Source organism: Atractosteus spatula, chromosome 2 (genome assembly GCF_055471065.1).
Source record: "Atractosteus spatula isolate fAtrSpa1 chromosome 2, fAtrSpa1.hap1, whole genome shotgun sequence".
Lineage (NCBI taxonomy): Eukaryota > Metazoa > Chordata > Actinopteri > Semionotiformes > Lepisosteidae > Atractosteus > Atractosteus spatula.
Genome location: NC_142707.1, coordinates 55,954,583 through 55,973,993, shown reverse-complemented (window position 1 = coordinate 55,973,993; position 19,411 = coordinate 55,954,583). Strand labels below are relative to the sequence as shown.

General features: G+C 38.7%; 2 protein-coding genes across 6 annotated transcripts in view; one reads left to right on the top strand and one right to left on the bottom strand.

The window, feature by feature from the left end:
• Window positions 1-2,469: 2,469 nt before the first annotated feature.
• hnrnpua (heterogeneous nuclear ribonucleoprotein Ua) lies at window positions 2,470-15,250 on the bottom strand. Its single transcript, XM_088935382.1, has 14 exons — window positions 14,460-15,250; window positions 13,187-13,301; window positions 11,780-11,853; window positions 10,179-10,318; window positions 9,563-9,662; window positions 9,213-9,325; window positions 8,522-8,785; window positions 7,687-7,806; window positions 7,378-7,506; window positions 7,105-7,273; window positions 6,454-6,720; window positions 6,103-6,332; window positions 5,337-5,435; window positions 2,470-5,044 (listed from the first exon to the last, which is right to left on the bottom strand). Exons 1-14 carry the CDS (start codon window positions 14,992-14,994, stop codon window positions 4,991-4,993), a joined length of 2,409 nt encoding a protein of 802 aa, XP_088791508.1. The 5' UTR covers window positions 14,995-15,250; the 3' UTR covers window positions 2,470-4,990.
• drc8 (dynein regulatory complex subunit 8) overlaps window positions 15,156-19,411 on the top strand; it is a 20,105-nt gene continuing 15,849 nt past the window's right edge. For 3 of the 5 annotated variants that reach the window (XM_088935429.1, XM_088935433.1, XM_088935398.1), the window contains exons 1-3: window positions 15,178-15,275; window positions 17,311-17,471; window positions 18,175-18,259. In XM_088935429.1, the coding sequence (XP_088791555.1) occupies window positions 17,447-17,471; window positions 18,175-18,259 (110 nt within the window). In that variant the 5' untranslated portion in view covers window positions 15,178-15,275; window positions 17,311-17,446. Of the gene's footprint in view, window positions 15,276-16,760; window positions 17,472-18,174; window positions 18,260-19,411 lie in introns of those variants that run through there. The other 2 variants (XM_088935420.1, XM_088935408.1) reach the window with 2 other exon arrangements.

Genomic DNA, 19,411 nt, shown 5'->3' with positions numbered 1-19,411 from the left:
AGAGTAATTATCACGATATCACTAAAACACTTAAATCAACCCTTGGTGTACAGCAAATTAATAAAATAATAGGGCCACAGCAATAGCTCTATTCACCGCCTTCGCTAATCTGAGTCGATCTGATCTGGAAGGTGAATCTTCAGAGGTTAGTGTTTTAGGGAAGATCTGGGAAAATCTGCTGGATTCTCGTCTTGGGTAACTGGAATTGTGCATCACGAATATACAGAATTACGATACATAGATCTATCTCTGAAATATACACAAACGAGCAGGTGTAATGCATTTTTTTAAATACGATGTTAGTTCTTTAACCACAGCAAATAATACATTTACAGGTTTCTGAATTTCTTCCTAGAACAGCAGATTTTTTCCAAATATAAATCACCCCCAATAAAATTTATAAAATGGTTTCACTCAGGTGTGTGAATATGATGTACGGAACAGTACTGATTAAATGTTCATGTTAGTACTGCATATTGTATTGCATTCCATTTTAATATGCTGATACTTCATTCTTATAACCATTTCGTGCTGCCCTCATGTGGCGACTTCACAGCACGTCTTTGTTCGTCGTTCTTTCTAGAATAATCCACTGTATATTTCAAGCATTCATTTACACCCCTGTAAGAATTTATTTTGAATCCATTTTCCAGTTTCAGTATTTAACAGCTTCCCAACAAAGTGTAGATTAAAAGCATAATTTCCTAGTCTTGCAAATGTTGATAATAAAATAGCATTTCCTTGCCACATGCATACTACTGTGTTAATGAGAAAAACCTTGTGAAACATTCAGAAAACGAGCTAGGTAAGATTAAGGCGCTGATCCACACTCGTTTAATTAAATTAAATAACTTTTTTGGAAGGCAGAACAGTTTCTACAGTGCTTATACTGAGCACATTTGGGGATTAATACATTATAAACCATAATTTTTACCATAATATAGGGAGATTCACTTCTGGCCACATAGATCAGCATTGTCTGTGTTCTACCTGAGCTCTTAATGTTATAATCCAAATAGTTGTTGACTTCATAGCAACTGTTCTAGGTGTATAGGATCGCTCCTGTAACACAACAGTGGTGTTAAAACTTTTAAATTAAAAAAGATCAGTATGTGGGTTCTGAAGGTGTAATATTTTGAGCATGTTCTCAGTTCTACCTAGCTTGCACAGAACACTGTGTTGTGGTACTAGGACACTATTGCAAAGACAATGCAGATGTATTTTTATTCAGTTTCATTGTGAAATTGTTTAGTGATCTGTGTAGTTTTCAAGATCAGGCAGATTAACCTACTTGTGACAACAAAAGCACTTTAGTGCAACAGTTTGCTATGTGATTCTCAAGTAACAAATGCAACTCTATCTCTGATGACAGACATTTACCTTTCCACTTTATGATGAAGTTTCATTGATCTGGAAATGTGCAAATATTTTGATTAAATGATTATATACTGCTCCAACCAACTATTTCTTAGATTACAGCAGTCTCCAAATACTAGGAATAACCCATAGAAGTATGCAAGAATTTGGGGTTCTGAATAATCTTGTTCAAAACGCAACTTTCCATAAGTAGTTTAGGCTTCCTGCTAACTTCACTTTTCACAAAACAAGAATCAGCACACTTGAGAAGCGTCAAAATAATGTGATCAGTTAATGCTGGTTCCTATTCATAATTTACTTCCATTTAAGAGGTTACGATGTATAACAGGCATCAAAAAGGTAGCCCAACTGAGCTACACAGTCCTAGACCTAAAGAGGGACAGTTCAACTTTCCCAATGGGTCTTTAAAATATCTCCTGTAAGGGAAGCATTATTCCAGTAGACAGTGCATTTGTCTATTATAGCGATGAATTTCTAGTGTTAAACTATTTTGCAGAGACTTCTCATTTCCCTCAGTAGGTAAGGAGTTAGAAGTTTGAAATGCCTCAGCCTATTTGGAAAAGTTCACTCTGCTTGCAGATACTGTAAGTCTGTTAACAGATACGACAAATGTACTCGTCTGTTTAGTCATATAGGAAGCCTTCTTCATTAGAAATATTAAGCAAGTTAATTAACACCTAGATATAAGTAATTGCAAGCTTTATAATGGATCATAAACAGTATACAGCCTTAAATCTGGGTTCAGGCAGATTCAGGCTTTAATTGTTCTGATGCTCTGCAAGTACATCAAGGAATGCAAGAATCATTTTATGCTTAGCTTTTACAACTTATAGGAGATTAAAAATGGCAGCCATATCTTTTAATGAAAGCAAAAAGGTAAGTATATCATAGTGAAAATCAGGAAATGGTTTCGTGTTGAAATGACTTCATGAATCTTCAAAATGTCCTTTTTCAACAGATGAGCACTATGAAGTCCAGTCTACAGAAAGATTGCAATGGAGGCCCTTCTCAAACACATGGCTACTAACCACCAAATCTGTTTATTTTATGTAGTTTATAGATCCTTTCATATGTGTAAAATAAATAAAATTATTTGGTCAGCTTATTTTTTTAATTTGTCATAGTAAAATACAAAACATAGCAAGGTATATAAAAAAAATCGGTCTATTTTACAAAATTAGAACAGTTCCCCAGTACGATAAGTAGTAACACCTGACCAAATACTTCAACTGTGTACATCCACAAACACTAACACAAGCAAACTTTACCTGAAATTAGCTGTAAATTTTACAGCGCATGCCATATTCTTTACAAAACATTTCAAATCAAGATATAAAGCATTTACTTTAGAAATCACTTTACATTTTTAAATTAGAAAAGGGAAAGTTATTTTTTGCATCAGGTCTCTTTGTGAATGCTACAACGGAAACGTTTTCAGTTTAGCCAGGCATTGCAGAATGAGAGCACAATTGATGTTGAAAGCCATACAAGATCTTTAAAAAGCAGAAAAAATAGATCGGGAACCCTTTACAACTTGTTAAAATAGACTTTTCCCACATTCCAAAAATATTAATTAGCTCAGTATTTAATGTTTGCATCAAGAAACCAGTTTTGGAGAACTCTGGGAGAAAAAGTTGAAGCTTTTCTGTTTCCAAAAGTCAAATCAACTTTCACTTTGCTACAGTGACTCACAGGAGTTCACAGAAAAAGTGTACAAAAATATGCAATTAAGTATTGCACAGAAATTATCCCCAAGATCTCAATTGTATTGGAGGGGGGGAAAAAAAAGTCTTAAAACAGCCCTGAAGAACTGCAGCGCACAATGAGAAAGAATGTTCAAAAATATCCTTAAAAGGATAGATTAATGTACAAGAGTCTCGAGATGACTTAATATTTTCTCATAAAAACTCATGTTAAGATGAACAGTTTAGAATGAAAGGTGAATTTCCAACTTCTGCATTCTAGTTTTGAGTTAGTTGAAAGATTCATGTGCACCCAAGGTCATCTTTCTTCAAACGAAAAGATCTTATCTTCCACATTTAATCTTAAACTTAATCTACATGCAGGTTTGGCACATAGGCCACATGGTGAGAAGTAGTACATTTCTGGCATTACTAGAGAAAAAGCTTCATAACTGTAAAACTAAAATCATATCCCTATGAAGTTTTATAATTTGTAGGGTGTCTTTCATTCTGCTACCACACCTGTAAACTATTCAATCAAAAGTAAGAATTTTAAAATACCCATACACTTCCATACTCTTCTAAAATTAATATGCAATGAATAAATCATTCTACAGTCCTAATGTGGTAACCAAAGTCTTGTTAGTTGCAAAAGGGATCATGATATCCACAAACAGCTCAGCTGGATGTTAATGCTTTGAGAATTGTGTGTGAATGGGGTTGAAAAGTCGTGCAATTTTTCCAAAGAAAGTCCACTCTGGAAAGTGAACTCACAAAAAGCACTGATGCAATTTCACTATTTGAAAAGAGTAAAAAAATTACTTCAGTAGCCCAGATTAAAAAAAAAAATCTCCCAAAAGGAACCATTTAATATCTAATCTGCACTTCTCAAAACACTTGTGTGCCTTATTCTGTGGTAGAAATGGTATACCTTCAACTTAAAATATTTACAGAGCACATTAAACAGACACCAATTAGTGTCCTTAATAGCTAGTCTTTAAAGTGTGACTATACTGGAGGGATTGGTAGTTCTTGAATACTTTAACACTGAAATCTTCCTTTTTGCACAAAGCTAGAGGTGAAAGACTGCTTTCCACCTGATCTCTTTGACTTCCCAAAGTTACTGGTTCTTGGGAAGTAAACTGGTAAAGAGATGACCTCAAAACATTACAGATGTTGCATATTTTTCTGCCCACATGAAGTGTAATAGAATTTATGCGTCAGGGCAAGAATTTCTGCAACAAAAGGCTTTCCAGTGTGTTTCAAAGGTCATTTTACACCTTTGAAATAAATTATGAAAAACACACATAAACAATACAAGTAAAAAAAGCAAAGAACCCATTTATTGTAAACCTAAGTTTAGCTTTTACATGTTGAATTATCATTTTTACCAACAAATGAAGCCTTTTTAAAAAAAACACACAACTTTTAACCGTCACAGCTTCACTTATTAGTTTAGAAACTTTTGTTGCTGCGGGACTACTGGTACAATAACTCACATAATGTCTACATGCTTCTAAAAGGAGTGTTTTTCCTCCCAATTGTGTGAAAGTTTAACACTAGAATAAGGACAACTGGTACTATGCAAAAAACACAAAAGTCAATTTACTTCTTAGTAAAAATCACATTTTACAGATAAAATGCAGAACCCTGAATTACGGAAACATCCCATCCTGCACAATGCTTGAGGTTCCTGACATTAACATTAAAGCATGGGAATTTAAAAAAAAATGTACAAAAATAAAAGTAAAATTAACCCATAAAGCTTCTAAGAGAACCCGCAGGCACTTTTCCTCAGATGTGGAATGTTTTTTTTTGTGTTTTTTAAATTTTTCTTTTCTTTTAAAAGTGTGACTAAAAAAACAAAAAGGGTAGATTTGTGAAGGTTTGCAGAGCAAGATGTCTGTGCATCACCAGTCCATTATCCCAGCTCAGTAATATCCTCCTGGGTGATACTGCTGGCTCCAGGGCTTCTGATTCCAGAACTGTGAAAGACAAAATCACCAGGATTAAACTGCAGTTACAACAGACAAGCTGCCAGTAATCACAGTTCCTCAAAACAACCCCAGTGCAAGTTGCAGTGTCTGAAAGTTTATCAGTAGGTAATTTATGAAAACAGACCTAAACCACTTGGATTTCATTTTTTCCATTTGGGCTAGAACCACACAATAGAGGAAGCCTCCGTGCAACAGTTACACAATCGGTATCTAGTTCATTATAGGACTTTTCAATAATAAACTGCATTTTGGAGGACTCAAAGATCAGAGAAATTCTTACCCCTTGCTGCCAGCTCTGGTTGAAGGCCTGAGCCTTGTTCATCCCGAAACTGCCGTTCTTGAAGCCACGGTTATTGTTTCCGCCTCTGCCCCGGAATTTCTGCAACCAAAACAAAGCAGGTTCTGACCTGAAATAACGCACTGGGGGGAAAGAGGGATGTGCACTTCAATTGTGACATAGCTTTCTGAAGGACGTCTTTACAATGGGCAAGTGCTGCTCCTACCGAATCATCAAGTATAACTGCGGAATATTGACAATTGTCACACTACCTCTTGATGGGATTTATCTTGAAGTCATCAGCAGGTTCTGATCTTAAACTACAAAGTTTTAAAAGCAAAGACCACCACCCAACAGATTTAGTCCTCCATCAGACTTAATGTGTAATATACTGCAGTGGACACCAATCTTCCAATAGTTAAATCACAGCAGTACACTAGTGTCCAATGAAAGACCCCACTACATCCTATTAAAAGAGCAGTACTAAAAATTCCTGTAATCAAGTACTTATCTAAAGTAGTACTCTAAAGTAGTTTAGAGAATACATCATGCATCATTTTTAAGTTGCCTTTCTAGTAAGGGGTGCAGCCACAATGCATTGATTAGCAATGCTTCTTCTGGGACCAGTGCTGGATTTCAGGTGAATGACTGCCATAAAAAAAAACTTCTGTGAAAATGGCATTGAGATGCCGTAACTCATGAGCACCCTACCATCCATCGCTATAAAATCACCACAAAGCCTTTCAAGACCTTTACTAGAAGGCTCTACCTGGTTGAAGTTCCCCCGGTTTGCTCCGCCACCACGGTTGAGGCTGCCCCTGTTCATCGAGCCTCCCCGGGCCATGTTGCCCCTGCCTGGTCCTCCCCTGGGAGCCCCTCCCCGGTTGGGCATCCCTCCACCCCGGTTGAAGTTCCCTCGGTTAGAAAAGCCCCCTCTGAAAGCCGGGGGTGGAAGGAAGCCTCGGGGGGGTCTGTTAAATCCACCACGGGGTCCCGGTCCTACAGAACAAGTAGAAGTTACCAAGTTGCCTCCACATTACTTCACTCTGAAGTGGAAGCAGGGGTATTCACTGTGCATTACATGCGGTATATTTTTATACAATCGTGCAGTCATACTCGCCTCCTCTGAAATTGCCTCGGTTCTGAAACCCTCCACGGCCTCCTCGCTGCCCCTGTCCACCACCCCTGTTGAACTGGTTCTTCCCACCCCTCCCTCGGTTGCCCTTTTTGGGGGCTGCTCCTCCTTGGTTCGGCTTCTTCTCGGGTGGAAGCACAGTCTTGCTCTCTTCCTTGTACTGCTCCAGAAGCTTTGCAGCTTCCTCCTTCTGAAGTTCAACGTATGTCACCTCATCAAAGCACTCGCCCTCCTCGGGCAATGCGAAGATTCCTGAGCAGAAAAGGCCGAGGAGAGACCATTCAACTTCACAGCACACGCCTTTTCACTAAAAGTGTATATTTAAGCAAAGTGTGAAGTACAAAAAAATTGACATATCAAAAACAATTACCAGGATTGTGATGGGGAAAGGGTGCTTATCTTTTCTTGAAAGGAAGACACGGTATCATCTTTAGGGAAGCTAGTTCCATACTCCCACAACAATGTGCTAAAAAGGGCATAGTCTTTGCAGTTTCGGCCAATATGACCAAACATAAGTGCAGAACTGAATTGCTAAGTAAGGGATTTGTCTGAAAAGTAGAAGTTGAACAAACAACTCCAAATTACTTTTCACCCATACCACATCCTACAGGAGCCGAGACTCACAAGTGCACATACCTTTCATTTTCAGGATTGCGTGCTCAGGTAAGTCTTTGCCATCTGTTTCTGCCTTCTTCTGCGTCCTCTGCTTGTAATCCTCATCTGATGGGCAGACCACTACTGCCTTGCGCTGGAAACCGGCAAAGAGGCACATTTTCCTCCTCTGAGCTGGAGCAGACACATTAGTCTAGGTTCAAAGAAAACAAAGATTGTTAATCTACAGCACACAAGGCATTAATCCTGCTCATTGCAATAAAAACCCCAGATTATGCAAGTACCCCCCATGCATACCTGATCCAGAATGTAGTTACGCTTCTTACGGGCAGCAATCTCAATGAATTTGCCCAGAAACAAGGGGGCGCGTTGAGAAATGGCAGTCAGTTTTCCAGTGTCCTTCATCTGCCGCTTAAGGCTTGCAATCTGCAAACACAAGGCAGATTTACAAATGTACCAAGAACAAAGATAGGATATGACTGTACTTAGAGCATCTTAACCAAAATATAAGCAACTGGTAATGGCTATATAGTGTAGAACATTCAGACTTTCACTCTGACTACAATGGGTAAAAAGTGCTATGACATTTCTCCTACTCAGTCATACCATCATTTTCTCCAGAATTGTATTGGTCCCCAGGATGTTGTATTTCCCAGGATTCTCTTCTATATGTTTCATAACCCAAGTGGTCTTTCCTGCTCCTGGAAGGCCAACCATCACGATGACCTGAGGAGGAAAAGGTTAAAAAAATATTCAAGCATACAGGCAGGCAAGACACCACTGTATCACCCCCCCTGTAGTTCTCAGCCAAACCAAAAACTACATGTAAATGGTTAAATAGTGCCAATTTAATGGTATAATTGGAAAGAAAATGTATGATAAGTTCTGTTGTCCTTTTTAAATGTGAAAAAGGACTTTAACGCCTCTTATATGGAATTACTACTATGCCATATTTCTTTACATTAGTTTAACTTCATCAAACAAGCCAATAATTCCAAAACATTAATATTAAGTTTTATTCCAATGGGAACGTAAGTCATAAGACGTTTCCCATGATCATTTTTTATTAATCCAATTACAGCTTAAGAAGTAAAACTTATGTAAACCGGCTAATTTCTTTGTAAACAGAACATAATGGAATTCGTTTGTATTAATGTGTTACCACAAACTGCCCAATATCCCCAGTTAGCAAAAATAGAGAACAATCACTCAATATCAGTTAGGTACTGTTCATTTTTCCGCAACAGTGGGAAAAGTTACATTTCACCTCTTTGTATTCAACACGAGGAAAAGGGATTCAATTCAAAGTGCAGGAAAAGAAAAGGACTTAAAATACAATACAAACTTCAAGGACTCAAAAACTGAGCCATCCTCATGCTTTAAAGCAAAAAAAAAAACATGCAGGTCTCCCATTCAGACGTTTGTGCACAAGGAGACCCACCTCGCAATCCTTTTTCGTCTCGGGCCCTTTCGGCCCTCGGACCCGGTCGTCAACGGGTATCTGCTGGAGGAAGGTGTACCCCTCCGGAACAGGGAAATAGGGTGTATCCCTCTGGCCAAAGTTGAACTCCACAGCACAGTTATGACAGAGCACGTGGGGGAACAGGGCTATGTCAGCCAGGGCTTCTTTGCCGACTTTAAAAGCAACTCCAAGGTCTTGGCCATTTTTAGAATAGGACAGCTCCACCTCCTCACCTTCAAAATTCTGATAAACACCAAAGTTCTTGTGTTAGAGATGGCATTGACAATGAAATTCACAAGGCACTCAGGCAAAAATCATTTCAAAGCTATGCTATTCTGAAAAACAAAACCAGACCATCCTGCCCGATATGGAAATACGGAAAGGGTATGGTAGCAGTTTCACCAAATTTCAAACTGCACAGAAACACACATTTCCAGTATACTGTAATTTTTAGTACATGTTTTTTAGGGATGCAGGACACCACTACTAGGAGAAAACAGACCACAGAACACCTTTCAAGCGAATAGCTATATTTTGGTGAAAAATCAAAAAGAAATGTTGGGATCAAACATCTTAGAAAAATACATTTAAATGGTCTTATGATCCATAAACCAAGGCTAACATTACATTTCTCATTTTATGGTAAGAGAAAAAAATTATGAAGACTTACTATGAAGCATCCAATTACATCATTCTCATCATAGGCCTCTCCATAGTCTCCCGTCACACAGTTAGTGGTTTTCTTCCCTTTGACTGAATAGGCAAAGGACAGCTCCTCTTCCCCTAAAATTCAAGTGCATTCACCCTTATTTCCTTTAAATCCTGTACAATAAAAGCTATGTAAGGCATACAACTGTATAGTGCTGCTTATCTGCACCCATAGGAAGGCGTGTGAACAGGGCCAATTTAAAATCTACTGTGGTTTAAACTGGTGGATCAGCACACTGCATGCTTAAGGAGACTTTTAAGCAACATATGTCAGATGACTGATATTACATGTCATTCGAAGTGAACACCTACCAAGAAGCAGATTCCCATTTGCCAAAGACCAGCCAACCTGCACTTCATGGATCTCAATGCCTTTGCTCGAAACATGCTTCACTGGGATCTTCTCAATTATCTACAACAAAGTTTTGTACGTAAAGTTTTGCCCGCTTTGTAACTATTTTGTATGTACATATTCCTGGCTTTTACATGACATTTGCTATATTAAAATTAATCACCAGACCATACTTAACATCTCTTAAAACACTTATTGTAGTTTTAAAACGGGTAATGCTGTCATGTTTACTATTTTTATAAATTGTATCAGAATAAACTTCTAGTTCTATTTTGTTGCAATTCAGTACTTTATGACCTCAATAAGGTATTTACAGTGATGAAAAGGATGTTTTAATTAAATCAAGAAAGTCAAATATGACTCAAATACGTATACAAGTTCTGATCCATTTAGCATATACTAAGTTTTTGAATATCTTAAATAAGTGAATAAAAGGTATAAGAAACTCAAGATGCTTTCACACAATTTCATGTTCTATACAGGCCAACCTAAACCCAGTGAATATCAAATCATGCAGGAACTTAGGCCTTTCATTTAAAAAACAGATGAAAACAGGAGAGAATTCAAGGTATGCACCTTCATTTCAAAGCAGGCCTTTCCTTTTGCAACTCCATAAGAAGCTCTTCCACCAGCCCAGAGATAGGCAAAACTCTCCATAGTCAAAGAGGAAGCACTGTAACGATCCCTGGAGATTTTGAAGTGAAGATCACTGTTGTCTAAAACAAAGAAAATTCACATTAAACATTGAGTTCAATATTTGGTTATAAAACAAATCATTCAATTTTATGAATGACAACTGAAATATGAACTTTAAATGCATCTGCATAAAACCTAACTACTAATAAAATGAGAACCCGTCTCAACCTAGAAATACCCAACAGTGTGGTTAAGCATTCACTACAAAAAATGGACTAAAGGGAAACTTATCACCACTAATAAAAACTTCACTTTACAAAACATTACAAAGTACGGGATAAACATTAATTCACAAAGACTACATAAGCAACAAGCTGTATAAATATTTCACCTAATTAAAATTTAAGTTGCATGAAATGGTCTCTAAGATGACAGTGTAAAGCGATATCCATTTACTCTCTTAGAGGTTTCCTAAAAGACTTCAGGGGTATCAGCTGCTGAGTCGTGATGCTGAAGCCGACACCCAGGTTTCTTTCAAGAAAAAGCTAGATGAGATCTTTGGATGCATTAGCTATTGAAAACTGAAATGAGCTAAAGGGTCTAAACATCCCTTCTCTTTTTTAACACTTGCATTCCTTCTTTAAAAAAAAAGAATCACAAAACATTTGTAACAGCCACCACATAGCTTTAGCATTGGCTGGAAAACATTAAAACAATACCTTGAACCTAAAAATAATCTTAAAAAAAGACAGCTGCAATTTCAATATAGTTTACCAATGCAATTAACTGGACAAATAGCACTTCCCCTGTTCCACATAACCTAAGAGTACATAAAACTAGCTTATATAATTGTATGTCGATGTTTAAATATTGGCAAACATTTGAAACCTTGATTTCTTTGAAATATCACTACCCTCTTTCCTAGTACTTGCAGGTTCTCTCCAGAAACCAAGAAAAGCTGCTCAGATTTCCCCTATGAACGTAAAAACCACTGGTGTCCACCAGACAAAGCCAGAATAACCTCCTCAGGCTAGCAACAACTACCAATGTGGTGCCAAAAATAGCATGAAGGGGTGCATACTTTAAAAGAAAGTCTTAGAGCTAAAATCAAATCTCTCCCAGTTTTTTTTTCCCCCCACTGTTGGTTTGAACACAAACCCTGAGCTTTACAGCATATTACACATCAATGCAAAACAACTTCAGCAGCTAATGTTGAATAACCCTCCCATTTCTAGCTAGCAGATTTTGCGAGTTGTATGCGCAGTAAGAAAAATAAGATTTAGCTTCCAAGTCATCTAATGAGTTACTATTCAGTTGTGTGTCAGGGTGTTCTTAGAATGCTCGCTGAAGTCAGTCTGATGATGTTAGTTAAAATAGTTAAGATTTGTAACAATCTTGAACTTATCTTCACATATGAAGGAGGTATGTTTTTTGTATCTTCATTCCATTGGGTTTTAAAACACTACTGAAAAACAGTTTCTTTCTGTAACAATGCTTAGTAAATTTAGCCTAACACGACACTACCAGCATTGAATACTTACAAGTATCAAGACAAACAGTGGTGTCATCAAATTCTTCATCTTCCTCCTCAAGAGGTGGCTGGGGTGACTTAGCCCTGTAAAACAAGACACATCCAGCCTAATTTTCTCCATTCACAGTATAGTCATTGGATCCCGGGTGTGAAAGATGCATCTTACCTCAAAATGTTAAAACAAGAGTATTCCATTTACATTTTCAGCAAAGACCATACCAAACAGCTACTTAAATAAAAACTAAATGACTGAAACTGAAGAGCTTTACTCACAAGCGCTATGCAAGGACTGCTCTATGCAGTCTTGACATCTAAATACCTAGCGTCTGTATAATTGGTAATGTTGGCATTTCACCAATTACATATGAAAAATGCATTTTAGAACTCTAATAGCCCCTTTGTGAGAGAGGTAAACATTCTAAAACACACTACAAAGTTCTGATGTGCATGCCTCTCAACCAGGCATTGCACAAATGAGAATATAAATGAGTATAAAAATACTCAACATGGCCTGCTTTTCATGCCAGTTAAAATCTCTTGTGATCTGAAATTAAAATCAACCCCAATTTTAAAGAAAGAAATTTATCAAATGGGATAGAAATACAAAATGAATTACCCTACCTTTGAATTACTGACCCCTACATTAAGACAGTTAAACGAAGATGTTTTAAGACATAGGCTTCCACATCGCAAAGAACACGAAGGATTAAAACGAAGACAGCCACATAATTAAATACATGTTGAAGAAAAGTTGATTGTTAGTTCCGCACTTCCACAAACATGCATCCATCAAAGAAAAGCAAAGACGTTCTGGTTAAGCAACCTAATCTGAACCAAAGACGACAAAATCGGCATTTCGAGTTTATAAAAACTTCTCTGATTTGTAAACGATCGAAACATCTCATCCCCATTCCTCTTTAAAGCGACAAATTCAATTTCTAGCAATGCGCAGGAAATGGACGGTGACGCTGAAACTATAATGAACTGCGTTCTCGAAAGGGATTGCATGTCAAAACTCAAGGTCCATCAGAAATGCCTAGATGAAAAGCATGGATAAACGCGCCATTTTAGTCGCCTGCATCCTCAAGAATAGATCGATATTTTTAAAGCAAAAATAAACCCTTCGCTCCCCACCACTTAATCTGCAGATGACTCTCAATGTAAGTGAAACTGTTTAGATAAGACTATTACCCCCCAAATACACTAACCGAAGACCCAAAGGGCAGACGTCCTTCTAGCAGAAACCCTACATTATGCGAGCTGAGCCCCCGCCCCCACCCTGCCCAGCTGCTCTGGTCTCCTCGGCTTTTCTTTGTTACCCCTTTTACAGAGGAGACCCAGGGGCATCCGTGAATCCGTGAGCCATTCACATACGCGGTGGCACTTCAGATTTAGCGAAGGCCACCATGGTCCTTACCGGCTGTATTTGCTTTCTTCGATAAATTCAAAGTAGCCCCTTCCATGTTCTTCACGGCGTCTCTTTACACCCTTCTTATTCTTCTGTTCACCTTTCTTGTCTTTATCAGCGTCTCCTTTGAAAAATAAAACACAACATGAAGAGGGATACCTCAGCGTTTGAGCCGAATTGTTACATGGCGGCCACAAACTGCTGCATGTTTTTTGTTAAGACTACAGCGCGTTTGGTCTTTTTTGTGACAGAGAAGACCAAAATAAAGACATTTTTTCCAAGCTTTATGAACATTCCTCCTTCCCCCCCCACCCCATCGTTGCTTTCCATGCCGGTCAATGTATACGGCATTTACTACAAACAACGCATTTCAAGTTTACTTTCTCCCAGGAAATATTTGCAAATTGAGACCTTTCACGCCGTTAAAAGCTCCAGCCTGGTTTTCCCCAATAAATAAACCCGATACCCACTTCAGACTGCGTCTGAAATACGTGGGCAATAAGCGCTCTACACGTTGATAAACTCGGATTTTAACCTCTCCTGGCATTTTTCAAAACCGCTACTGCCCACTAACCGTTCAAAGGCACAGATTTACAGATATAAAAAAAATCAGTCCGGCGGGAAACGACGCTACAAACCAGTCTAAATCTCTCAAACAAATCGTCCAAAACAAACAAACAAACAAAAAAAAAAGCGCCTCCGAAAACTCACAGCCGACAAAACAAAAACGAAAGTGCAGCGAAGTCCTGCCACTACAGGAAGGCACGGAACGGAAGGACTAGGCCCGACACGGCTTGAGCAATGTCAGACTGAAGCGCACACGACAAGCCACCGCGGGGAAGAGAGCTGAAGGAACATCGAGACGTCGCGGGGGGACACAGCTAAAGCCGAGACAGACACACATCCGCAGGCCCGGCCCGGCGCTCACAGAACAATGGAGGCGAGTCGCCGCCGCCGCCGCCGCCTCCGACCAGGGCCACCATTTCATCTCGCCTGCCAGCACCATGTGGATCTTTGTCTAGAAAGCGCCAACAAAACCACAAATAGCACCACACGTCACTCGCGTCTGACCTCCAAAACGCGTTTGCAGAAAAAGAAGAAAAAAAAAACGAACGCCCAAACCGCGCCTTCATGTCCGAAAACAAGGCCCCTATCGAAGCACGTCTAACAATTGTTTGGCCCGTATTGTTAAGTAACAGCCATCAATTGCGCCTTCTGCTCCGACCGGCAGGGCTGGCGTAAACACGTGATGTTTCGGGTCTTAGTTAAGATGGGGACTAACCTTCAGCGGGCTGCGATCCTGGTGCCCCATCCTCCTCTTCGAATTTGTCCATTTCTATCCCGGCATCTTCATCATCCTCGGATTTATCCATTTCGACTCCCGCGTCTTCCTCCTCTTCCTCCCCCATCTCATCATCTTGCCCGCCGACATCTGCGCCCCCGCCCGGAGCAGCAGGAGCAGCAGCAGCTGTGGCGGCGGCGGCGGCGGTTTCGGCTTCGGCTTCGGCTTCGACTTCTGCTGCGTCCGCTTCGCCCCCGTCTTCCTCCTCCTCGGCCTCCATGCTCTCGCCGGCCAGATCGTCCTCCAGCTCGTCGCCCATCTCATCGAAGCCGCCCGCCCCATCCGATCCCCCCTCGGCCCCGTTCTCCTCGCCTCCGGGCCCGGTGAAAGCGCCACCGGCTTTGGCCTCCTCGTCGAGTGCGGCCTGCAGCCGGTCCATCAGCTCGGCCTTCAGCCCCTTGTCAGAGAGCCGGCGCTTTTTCAGCTCGTCCTTCAATTCGTTTACCTTTAGCTTCTTTACGTTGATTGCACTCATTTTTCCCGTTGGATTTCCGCTCGAAGCTCGGGGATATACAAATATTTTTTTTTAAAAGAAAGCCCTGTAGACAAAGTGATACAGAGAAAGCAAAGCCGCCTAGAATTTCTACTGCGCCAAACAACGCTCGTCCCTCTCTGTGCGTCTCTCCCACTGGCAGCTGCGCGGCTATCTAGCGCCAGTTGCACGTAATACCCTCCTACCGTATTCATGCGAAAGAAGGGAGAAATTGGGCGGTGACTACCGTAATTATCCGACAACTGCGACGACAGTTTCGTTTGGTACGGTGTTATGCCTGCATATTTTTAGCTTTTGTTAGAAGTTTATTTAAAGTTAAGAAACAAATCTGTTGTGCTCGGTAAAACAGTAAACCGGAGTTTATTAGCTTTTTAATTCTGAGGCTTTTCTAATATCAGTGCATGGTCCAGTAAGAATGCACGATAGTGTGCAAAGTGATCCAAGATAAAAAGCCGAAAGTATTTTAACTGCTACATTTTGTTTTGCAGAGCTAAAGCACAGATATTAGGAAAGTACGATTGTTCCTTGATGTTTCTGTGAAGCACAACATTTTCTAAGCCAATTTCACCAAGGGCCACATGTATTTCGCAATGTACAGAAAAGAAAGAAATAGTGCAATGTTGTGGCTATGCAAGATACAATTACTAAATGAAAAAAAAACACGAGAAGACCATTTGCGCGTATTATTCTGCATAATGCAGCCTAATAGTTTTGGGGGGACAAGCAGTGCTCTCCCAATCCTCCGCTTTCCTGCATTTTAGTGGTCCATATATACTTCATCAGATGAGATAAAGAAACGTTGTCAAATTATGTTGACAGATAACAACTTGCTTACAAGAAGATGATGTTTTCTATTATTTTCACTCACATACATAGCGTGGTGGTTAGCAGTACTGCTTCGTTACTCCAAGGGTCTGAGTTGAATTCCATTTGGGAGCATCTGTCTGTGTGGAGTATGCATGGTTCTTCTGTGTGCAGTTGGAGTTTTACAGAGTGTTCTGGTTTCCTCCCACCTTCCACCATTCAGGTTGGGTTTCTATGGCTGCACTGAATTATCTCTCTACAGGGACTGGGTTCAAGGGGATTTCATACTTGAGAGGTTTGTTCTCAGTACTGCCAATGGGCTTTTAGAGAAACACAGACAACTAAACACTTCATCCACTTCAGGGTTGTGGGGGGAGGGCTGGAGACCATCCTGACAAGCAACAGGGAAAGGTAGGATACACCCTGGACTGGACAGAAGTCAATTATAGGATGAAACATAGATACAAACAAACACACTTACAACAACAGAGTCCATTCTCCCTGAAGCCAATTAACCTCCCAGTATGTCTTTGGACTGTGGGATGAAACTGGAGAACTTGAAGGAAAATCATTTGAACACAAGGAGAACATACAAACTCCACACAGATAGCACCCAAGGAACTGAACCAATGGCCCCAGCACCACCTCAACACACTATACAACTATTTTACTTCAAACATTGAATAATGGAAGACTACCATGAACATCTTCATATGAAAGTGTACAGACATTATATTTGCTAACATATCCAAATCCCTTCAAAGTCAACTAAAAGAAGTTTAGTTACTGAAGTGAAAAAGGTCTTGAGTAGAACAGAAAAGTATTTGATTTACACAACGTGTGGGTCAGTGTTGCACATTTCATTAAACCAGAATGTAAATTTATCAGAAACTTTAATGTTTGTGTAGTTTCTGTTTGATGCATTCAGAGAGACAAACCAATACTGGTAACTGGAAACTGGTAAATTGTCACAACAGACAAGTGTTTATGTGACATTTCAAGCATAAATAAGTATCAGAAAATCAATACATTGCCACACAAGGCAGCTTAAAATATGAATTAAAAAGTATTAGTGAATTTTGTCCTACAGTTGTCATTCAATGGGGAAATATTCCATATTCTAACAACATAAGCCCAAATGTACATCCAAAAACTATTGAACTGAATTTATGAATGTATCTTAAAAGATCAATTGCTAACATATTTAAATAAGTGAATATTTTATTTACATAGTTCAATTAATTTGTCCTCATAAATTTGAACAGGAGACATATTTTCTTTCGAAGAAATGTACTGTTTAGAATTCATTTCCTTTACTGAAACGTCGTGTTGGATATTATAAATACCTTCGTTGGTATCATTGTTTAAATTTCTAATTTTTGAAGAAATCAGTCGTGCACCATATTTACATTCGTATTGATACATGATTTGAACTTTCAGTAGAACGTATTTAGATATATATCCTGGAAAACTTTTTTTTTATTGTTATTGCAGATGCCAATGTACTGTACAGTTTACTAATTGCATAGAGTATGTTTTAAGGATCCAAAACTAAAGGATACTACAACTGAAGTCTTCAGGGGAGTTGGGATAGCATTAGGTCTCCTAGCAACAGGAAGAACAGTGAAACATGGCGGAAGACAAGGATACCGCAGGTATTGTAGCACCACCATCGATCTTTAGTGTTTTGTTATAAAATACTTTTAAGCATGTAGCATGTTTGACCTTCTCCGAAAATACATTTTTTGTTTAATGTTATAAATGTACAAAGAAATGTCTGCGAAAGACATGATAACGTAGGTCACGTAAATTCACATAAACGTTACCTGCAAACTTCACTAAGTAAAATCTTGTTTAGTAGTGTACTTCTTTTTACTAAACAAACCGTGCTCAGTACTGTACCTATTTTTACTGATCAGACGATTATTTTGACAGGCACATTAGAAGGAACGTAAAAACAATTATGTTTTAACGTCTACCCCAAGTTTTAAACTGTTGAGGGTCTATCAGTAGAAAGCAGTAGCTAGCACTAATTACTGTAGTCACATGTACAGTGTGGTTAATTTGATAGAAAGTTCGATTAGGTTCTATTTCGCGATGAAATGAGATGAACAACCAGCCATATGATAACAGACATAAATCTTACGATTCCTTCAGTCGTTTTGCTTTTTGACTACTGTAGTCTGCATTGTTTAAACAAAAGTAGTTTATTATTTAAAATTACTCCTCGTCCAAATATTCTTCACATAATTGTAGTCATTTTGGTATGTATTATTGGACTTTGAAGGTTCTGTACTGCAGGTAGAACTGAAGACTTAAAATTAAAGCTTGTTGGCACATTTTATTTTTGCATTTTAGACGCAATACTTGCCGCTGTTCAGAAAAAGATCAGCGACGCTTTTGATGTGTTTGACCACGAGTCCAACAAGACGGTGGATGTGAGGTTTGGAAAACAAATAATGCATTTCGCGAATTGCTTTTCTGATTTTTCAGCGGAAAGAACCCATAGATCTCAGAGCGACTAAGGCAGATACAACCAGGGTTTTATCTTTAAACGTTTTGTTTACGTTTATTTAAACGTTATGAATATTTGTTATAAAACAAAGTATTTTGTAATGACAAATGGGTATCGCCAAACCAAGCTTTTTACAAAGCAGGGGGTTACAGAGCTTCAGCCTTTCGGCGGGGAAGTTTGTCTCTAACATAAATCTTGTCTATTCTATTAAATAATGTTATGAAATAGTCAGCCTGCTCGTGGGAATAGAACAGACTTTAAACCGTATGCATCTTTTGCTGTTAACATTTTTACGGTTTGGTGCACATAAAATTTCATTAATAAGCAAATGATTTGAGCTTCTTTTTTTACATAAAGCTTTCACATACAGTATGCACATTATGCACATGTAAGAGGTGGGGGATATACTGTACCGTATCTATGATGGAAATGTCACAGAGCACGGAAGCGTTTTAGGTGCAGTATTCAACGCTCAATCGATTTTAACTAGACGTAAATAAATCTGTATCAACGTACTGTAGTACCTCACTTGTTACTCACCTGCGCTTTTCAACCAATGGGTGATTTAACACCGGCAAGATTGTGACCGCTATTACGATAACAACATTTTTTTTTTGAATTTATATAGAATTTATATAGTATAGGGATACGTTTTCAGTATCGTTATCACTCGTAATTATACACATTTTGACATTTTGTTTGATGTCATTTTAAATGAAATATGTTGGTGTTCATTTTATAAGAATAATTGAACAGGTACAGTATATTTCATTGCATTGGTGTACGATACATTTTAATCAGAATGCAGGTAGTAAAATAGCAATGTATCCTGTTTTTTGAAGTAAACATAATTCAGAGATTTGTTATATTTTGTTTACGTAGAGCAGATGTGGAGGTTTAAACAGATCTAATATTTTTCATGAATTAATTTAGCATAATCTAAATGCAATATAATTTTAAAATGAGTGTTTTTGGGAACCTCATATGTTAACCAGTACTTAAACAATCTTGTGTGAAATTCTTATTCAAAATGCTTTGGAGAACACTCATTTTGTGTAACAAAACTAACAAATAATGTGT

Bases quoted from the DNA above. Each gene is read 5' to 3' on its own strand.
- hnrnpua (XM_088935382.1), bottom strand. From the start codon at position 14,994: ATGAGTGCAATCAACGTAAAGAAGCTAAAGGTAAACGAATTGAAGGAC. The intron at 7,274-7,377 runs GTATGCATGGGG...CTTTGAACCTAG, and splicing joins GTAACTACATTCTGGATCAG to ACTAATGTGTCTGCTCCAGC. The intron at 6,721-7,104 runs GTATGTGCACTT...TTTTCTGCTCAG, and splicing joins CGCAATCCTGAAAATGAAAG to GAATCTTCGCATTGCCCGAG.